Source organism: Saccostrea echinata, unplaced genomic scaffold (genome assembly GCF_033153115.1).
Source record: "Saccostrea echinata isolate AGI-Se365-2 ecotype Australia unplaced genomic scaffold, CSIRO_AGI_Sech_v1 ptg000040l, whole genome shotgun sequence".
Lineage (NCBI taxonomy): Eukaryota > Metazoa > Mollusca > Bivalvia > Ostreida > Ostreidae > Saccostrea > Saccostrea echinata.
In genome coordinates this window covers 725,001-733,340 of record NW_026889789.1, presented here as the reverse complement: position 1 = coordinate 733,340, position 8,340 = coordinate 725,001, and the positions used below count along the sequence as shown (strand labels likewise).

The 8,340-nt window shown below is 31.9% G+C and overlaps 1 protein-coding gene across 4 annotated transcripts in view; it reads right to left on the bottom strand.

The window, feature by feature from the left end:
* Positions 1-239: 239 nt before the first annotated feature.
* LOC133200433 (uncharacterized) overlaps positions 240-8,340 on the bottom strand; it is a 22,247-nt gene continuing 14,146 nt past the window's right edge. For 2 of the 4 annotated variants that reach the window (XM_061336229.1, XM_061336230.1), the window contains 3 exons: positions 7,276-7,317; positions 4,331-4,378; positions 240-2,357 (listed from right to left, as the gene is read on the bottom strand). In XM_061336229.1, coding sequence (XP_061192213.1) covers positions 2,314-2,357; positions 4,331-4,378; positions 7,276-7,317 — 134 coding nt within the window. In that variant the 3' untranslated portion in view covers positions 240-2,313. Of the gene's footprint in view, positions 2,358-4,330; positions 4,379-7,010; positions 7,034-7,275; positions 7,318-8,340 lie in introns of those variants that run through there. The other 2 variants (XM_061336231.1, XM_061336233.1) reach the window with 2 other exon arrangements.

The window sequence follows — 8,340 nt, the reverse complement described above, 5'->3', positions numbered from 1 at the left end:
GCTAAATCCAGACAGTCACGAGGAACCAATAGAAAAGTTATTTGCAATTAAGTTTGGAGGAAACAAAACTCTTACAATGTAAATACTGCGCATATTTGTCGTAATTTTTTTGTTGAATACGTTTTTATCACATTTGAAGTATTACTAAATATTTTGAAGTGTTTTCCAAAGTCATTAAGTACGTGTTTGAAAAATAAATTGGTATGCATCAACAATTACAATTGTCGTTTCTTCCTTTATTTGTTTTCATACTTACATGTATATTCAAAGCAAAAACATTATTCAAACTTCACAACATCAAACGATTTTTTTTTAAAATTTAATGATTTGCGTACAAATCTGCCATGTTACATACACTCATGTATTTAGAAGCATGAATTAAAATTGTATGTATAACTTATTAAAATTGTATTATTTCCCTACAATTTGTTAGATGTACAAGTATATTTAGAAGAGTAGATTAACTTTACAACATCAATAGCTTATCAAAAATGCATTATTCCCTACAAAAAATGTACACAACCATAAATAAACTTTAAACATCACAACTTATGAAAAATGGAATATTCCCTACAACTAGATATCATTGAGATGGTAGCCATCTCAAAGGGGCCCCGCTTTCAGCAACGAACATGAAAATGGGTTTATTTTGAAGAGGAACATTTGTGTACTATTAAGGGATGTGCTGTTTGAGTCTAAAGGGCTTCTTTGTCATCCTTGTTATAATAAAAAATGGCACGAAAATCACGAGTGCTCCATACCCTTTATCAAAAAACGGCATTAAAACCACGAATGTTGCATATCCTCTATGAAAATTGTTGCATATACTCATCAAAAAATGGAAGGAAAATCACAAATGTTATATACCCTAAATCAATTGGTAAAGTTTGAGGCTGACTGGACATAAGGGAAAGAAATTATGCACCGAACAAAGATTTTAAACAGAGAGACTATTTTTGACCTTGACCCTTGACCTAGAAACTTCGTTCAAGTTCACTGCACATCCATTGACCAGTGGCACTCTGTGAGTGAAGTATGGGCCACACTGGACCAAGGGGAGAGAAGATATGCTCTGGACAAGGATTTTTCATATAACTACTATGACCTTAACCTTAGACCTATAAACATGGTTCAAGGTCACTGCACACCCTTTACCCAAAGACACTCTGTGGGTGAAGTATGAGCCAGATTGGGCCAAGGAGAGAGAAGATATGCTCCAGACAAGAGATCTCGGACGGACAGACGGACGGAAGAACGGACGGACAGACTGATCACTATAGGGCGCCCGCAGAGCAGGGCCCTAACAAATGTACAAAACCATAGATAAAACTAATGTTTTAACATCACAACTTATCACAAATATATTATTCCCTACAAAAAAATGTACACAACCATAAAAAAACAACGTTTTAACATCATAACTAATCAAAAATGTATTATTCCCTACAAAAAATGTGCACAACCATAGATCAACCTAACGTTTTAACATCATAACTTATCAAAAATGTATTATTCCCTGTAAAAAAAATTTCCACAATCATAGATAAACCTAGCGTTATAACATTAACAGTTTACCAAAATTTTATCATTTGCCTACAAAAAACGCCATATTACATGTTTTTAAGAAATAAGGTATCATTTTAAAACTTTTATTGTGATGTAAATACAGCTTTGTCACGGGGCTTTTATATCCATCTGATTATGTGACAAAACTGTATTTACATCCCAATAAAAGTTTAGAAACGATTTGTGTCTGATTTATAAATAAATGGGTGCTATACTTTTAATCCAATGAACAATTTTTTTTTCAAACCTCAACAGTTTAAATTGAATGATTGAATGTGTTAAACATGTTGACCACTTATGACATCACGATGAATTTACGTCGATCGTTTATGACTTAATGAATTTATAGTCATGTGACGAACCTGTTTATACACAGGCTTAAATACGCATTATAAATATACATATAAAGCATAGATCTTTCAAAATTGTATCATGTTCCTACAAGTTAGCAACAAAAAACGTAAATGTGTAATCATTGCAAAATTCATGAATAATAAATATCAGTCAGACTGGTTTGTCTTTAAGTTGTACAACCTTGCATTGATGCTTATTCTGGTGACAAAATCACATCTTCTTATTTAAAGTATCTTTTGAGAGAAACTTGTAGATCTTAAATATATTTCTGTATCAAAGCACTGGAGTCATTGGAAAAGTGTGGTGAATTTTCATAGATCTCGCTTGTTGTCATCTCCAGTTTTTGATCATCATCAGTATTGATTTGTGTTGACCGATACTCTGTAATTCCTTCTAGCAGTCATTAGGCTGCTCATCTACCTGTGACAGTCTTCCTCCTGCAAAAGTAAAAACAAATCATCTGACATTGATTCTACATATGCATGCTATGTGCTTCCTCACTCTCCTCAAATATTTCTCTTAACAATTAATTATTTCCTAGAGTGAAGTAAAGATACATGATAAATGACAACTTTGTACAAATTATCATGTTTGCAAAGAAATCCCCTTTTTACCTCTTTTTCTTACACTTGTAAATACTTGAAATTGGCAATTTTTTATATAAAGTTATCTTAAAGTTATATCATTTCTGTCGCTTCAAGGTCAGGCTCATGTGACCTAAACACACACACAAAAAATAAACTGTCGCCATCCAGGATAATGTAAAAATCAGTTGAAAAAAAATTGATACAGTTGTAATATCTGTATTTGATCATGTTTTCTCTGATGTATGCACTAGCACTTTCTCATTAGTTTCTCCTACAATTTCAACATAGCATCCTCTTAAGTAACTGAGGCATTCAATTTCATTATCTAAAATATGTATTAAAGGATACTTAATAATAACTTAGACAAAGTGTTGAATTTCAGTAATATTTAAGATATCTTCGCAAGGTAATATTTTATTAGAAACGGGTTAACATAAAAAGTATTGAGTAACCACAGATAAGGAGAATAGGACTGGTGTTAGTGTAAGGCACATATACTGTGCAAAATATATAAAATGTATAAGGCATATATGAGCAGACATACAGCAAGACATATACATATAATATGGCACTGATATTTTGGTGTACACGATTTTTTTCAGAATACAAGTAACCATTCTGAAAAAAAGAAAAGAATTCAAAGAAGAAAGCTAGTACATTTACTTCACAAACATTCCTGATATCAAACGCATAAAGCTAGAACAACCAAGTGTTTTAGTTGTCAAGACAAACTTTAAATTTAAACCGTAATATTAAACGTCCTATAATAATTTTAGGTATTATTTTGCTGATTTTTTTTCCTATTGATGGTCAGCAGAAAAAAAAAACATTTGGCAATTTTGTTTGAGCCTTTTGTAAATTGTATACTTAAAGTGGAAATCATTTGTAATGACATGACCATACATGAAAGGGGCCTGGTCACACATTTGAAGTTAATATTTTCTTATATTTTCTGTATAATATCATGACTTGTATGTTGCAATAGCATTCAGCACGGAAATGAAATATATGGAGATAACGAACAGTATTCAAGCTCAAAAGTCCATTAAACAATACAAAATAGGAGCGGAGCAAACACGGACCTCCAAACATCAGAGGTGGGATCAGGTGCCATGGAGGAGTGAGCATCCCTCAAAAATATAATAAAAAACTTATTTTATCTGGAAATTATTGAAACAACGAATTTCGGGACGCGTTTGATTGACACGCCCCTAAATTTTCACAAAGTAAACTTTATCTTTAATACTTATGAAAATTAGAAATTTTTTGTGTATTAATGAAAAATATTAAAACTTTAATTCAGAGTAAAACAGAACATTCAGAGTAGACATGTGAGAAAGCAAACCCAACTTTCCAGTATTGTCAGTCCATGCTCATTGATGTGTGCAGAGTTCTACAAATTGAACACCCCCGATGAAACGTAAACATTAACAATAACAGAGCTCGTACGCCGTGACATATACTTGTTTCCATTTTCCTAATTCACAAACATTTTGTACTTGATCTGGTGCGAGTTCGCGGAACTTGGTAATGCAAGAAACATAACTCACAAGTGACCATCTCCTTCCTTTCCTTACAGTGAAAACTTTCTAATCCGACACCTGTGCAATCTATTCTATTATGAATTCCAAGCTTTATTTAAATTCCAATTTTACTGCTTTTTATGTTCTTTACATTGTCTATTCTGACAAAAAAAAAATGTCCCCCAGTACGTATGATTAGACAGGTTTCACTGTTGTACAGTACACACACAAACACACACAGAGAACTCCACACAAATAGCATTTAACATTTGTTAATCAAGTGTAAACTTCCATTATCACCTGGATGTTCTCCATCCTCCACAGATTGTATCGTTTTTCTTGCAATTTCTGAAAAGAATTTCAAAATAGAAACTCACCAACCTGGCAATTTTTTGGCACATTGAAAATAAAAATACTGCAGGTTACACATTTCAGTCTCTTTAAAATCATACTTGGAGGTAAACCTAAACTTAATGTACATTTTTTGAATGGTGATTTAGTTGATCTAAAAAAGAGTTACATTTTTTCATTAATCCCCATGACTGAGCTGGGGATCTTTATATTGGGTTGTACGCTAAATAAATATTCAATTGTTTCCTTACTAGAAATCCACAGCTTCAATGGGAGGTTATTCATTTAAAAAAAAAGTTTCAAAAGGAATCCTTCATAGAACCTGTGCCGTGAGTCACGGTAGCTCAGTCGGTAGAGAGCTCGCTCCGTGATCGGAAGGTCAATTGTTGGAATCACGGGCGGACTGATCTAAGTCGAAAAAAATATGTAGCAACTGTTCCTTCGCCAAGTGTTCGGCATCTTGAAGTGGAAGTTTCGGGTCCATCGGACAAAATCTTAAAAACCAAGGTTGGTCCCGTGTCACGGTAGGCGTTCGCACAATAAAGAACCCTCAATGCTTAATAGCCCTGAGTGCCGAGTACAGGCCCTTCACCGATATATGGTGACGTCTTTATATGAGTGAAAAATTCTCAAACGGGACGTAAAACATCATATAATCAATCAATCAATCATGGACCTTTAACAATTTAGTAACAAAACACAAATCCTGAAAATTATGCATTTTATTGTCCCGAAGACAAACAGGTGTATGGTTAAATAACATATACCAAACAAATAGCATAATGCATTGTACATGTGATTTCAAACTCTTTAGGAAATCTCTCTTATTCTTAAATTATTAAATTTTGTAGTGTGTTGTGCACTGTTCATTTACATGTAACCCTTATTTTACAGCTCTATGAAGTCTTATTGTTTCATATTCAGTTAATAGTTACGATCTTTAATTGAATTCAACTAGACAAACTAAGAGCAAAATGACGTAAACGTGAAGTCTAAGATCATATGAAATGTTTAGGTCAAGAATTATTGAGCATTTGAAATTTTGAGCTGCTTCTTAGGATTTTCATAAGACAATACAGATTGATGAAAATACAGTCAAACCTGTATTTAAGAGACCTTCCAACCGAGAAGGAAAAAAGATCACATATGACAGGTAGTCTCTTAATACAGGTTGCTTTTACCGCACTGTTCAAATATACAATGCTGAAAATATTACACATTTATTTGGTATTAATTTTACATCATACACTATATATTTCCATTTTTAAATAATATAAGTATTGCTCAACATTAATACTTAAGTGTTTTGGGGTACATTCGTCATGTTCGGTAATAAAATTTGCGCTTGATCCGCAAAGGAGTCATTTTGATTTTTTAAAAGTATTATGGATTTGAAAGTATTAAGATATTTTATTATATAATAAAATACCTATAAAGATTGTCTTTCAAATTACAGAATTTGTTTTACATGGAAGCCTGTATGCATGTAACTTCGTATGTTCTTCACTGTATGACGAATTAAAACCGTACCATGTTTTTCATTATGCATTTGGTAACAAATAAAAACTTATTTACCCTAATTATATATTTCCTTAATGATTAGTTATTACTCTGATTGCGTGTTTATCACCAGTTACTTCAATCACTGTATCATTGCAATTATACCTGGTGTTGGTGCTAGCTTAGCGTGTGTTTACATTATCCGACGGCAACACTAATGTTCATAGATGTTTGAACCAAAAAAAAAAAGATGATCGGATTCGAAAGTAGGGATTGGAAATTTTATAGTTAATGAATCAAGGTACAAGTGCTTGAAATTACTAAAAAAAAAAGTTGCAAAAATCACGGTCGATGATCACTTAGACAGGTGTTCGTTTAATCAAGTAAAATGTATAGGGTAATGCATTTGGAGGAATTTTACGGTCACATACGAGAGCGAGTCCATTAATACAGTGGGCGCTATCGCAGTTTTAATTGTTTTTAAAACTAAGGTAAATGCAAAATGAAGAAGAGTCTAATACAAGTGAAGAAAAACTATGATATATATGTATTGTTTGAACATACGAATAATATGAATCTTTGTATGATGTTTGATAAAAATTCTTATAAATTGGGTTAACTGCCAAGTCTGAAGTTAAGATGAGAAAGGACACAGGAAGGGCATGACAACAAATTATGTCAGCGCAATATACATCATGAACATAAGTTCAAATTCCTTCCTATTGAAGTTCTTTTTGATAACACCAGACAAACTTTAATAAAATTAGGCCTCTGGCTTTGGTGATTTGAATCAACAGCACAGCAAATTTAGAATTCTGTCATTCTATGCTTACTAAATGGCCACTTGTTCTTAAAATGTAAGGTTTTTAAAGAGATTCTTTGCTCTATATCCCTAGGTAAAATGTATTCCCTCAGTACACATACACACACACATAAACACACACACAAACATTGTGGCCTTGTCTCAAACACAAATTTGATTTGATTACCTCTGAATCTATGGCATAAAAGGGAAGCTTTCATGATGTTGTGCTATAATGATTTTTAATATTTTAGGTGTTAAAAATTTGAAAAATTAACAAACTTACAAACACACTGGTAGATTACAGACTGTCAACAAGTGAGCTTACCTAATTTTCTAGCTAAGATGAACTAAAAAATTAAAATCTAATTTTAACCTTTATTCTTAATCTCTCTAGCATCATTAAACAGGGGTTAAATTATTTAGTTTGAAATTCAAATATAAATTTTTCCAATAAACTTAAAATATTAAATAATATTCCCTTCAATTCTATGCATCTTTAAATAAGATATACATGTATATTGCAATACTGTTACTTTCCTCTATGTTTCATTTCATATTTTATTAGATACAGATTGTTATACTTGCTTACCAGATTCCACAGGTTTTCCAGATGGTAATAATTGTTTTCTCTCTGAAAAGACACATAAAAAGTGTTTCAAAAATACACAGATGCTTAATGTAGAGGTTTGTTAATACTTTTCCTGCACTTAACATCAAAATCATTTATTTTTGTCCTCGTAACTCTTAAATTACATACCTATGATGTAAATATTTGAAATATTATATGAACAGACCACTATTTCCTTTTAATATATGAAAATAGCATGTAGGGTTAATAACAATCCGGGGTTCATCGTTAAAGAAAACTTTGATTAACTAAAGTAAAACTTTGGTTTACTATAGTGAAAAGTTTGATACTGCCGTTAACTATAGTTAACTATAGTAAACTATAGTTTACTATGATACTTTTTTTGTTTGGGATAGATCTAAAATGATTCATTCTTCTATTCATTAATTTGGTAGAAGGTTAAATCCCCCCTACTCCCATGTGTAATACAGACATGGAATCATCAGTGTTATTGAACATTTTTGGGGTATTGATTCACTATGAGAATCAAATCTGTAGAAGGGAATACGAAAAATAGAAGTAAAACATACTTTTAATGTTATAGCTATCAATAAAAAGAACCATATATGGTGAAAGCATATTTTTGCCCCTATAAAAAAGCCAACTCTAGAAATGTACACAATTGTATGATATATTGTTTGAAAAATCTTTATTGACAAAAATTAATACAGATTGGAAGCAGATTATCATCAATGCTTCTTTCTGTAACATCACAGCATTATACATGTTATATGAATTTTCTATTATTTTTCAGAACAAGGACAAAATGGAAAAAAAAATTGCTCAATTTTGAGTACAGAATTTACTGAACGCAAGCTTGTTCCAAATCACTATTCACATATTTGATTGATATTATACTCCATACATTATATCAAGAGATCGAGATGAGGCAGTCCTGCGCTGGATCAAACTATCGACAAAATACACTATTTTCTCTAAAAATTAATGAAATATTGAATTTACGTCATGGCTGGCGAAAATCTGTAATGCTTTCAAATCTGCAGATATGCCCCTGGTTTAGAACAT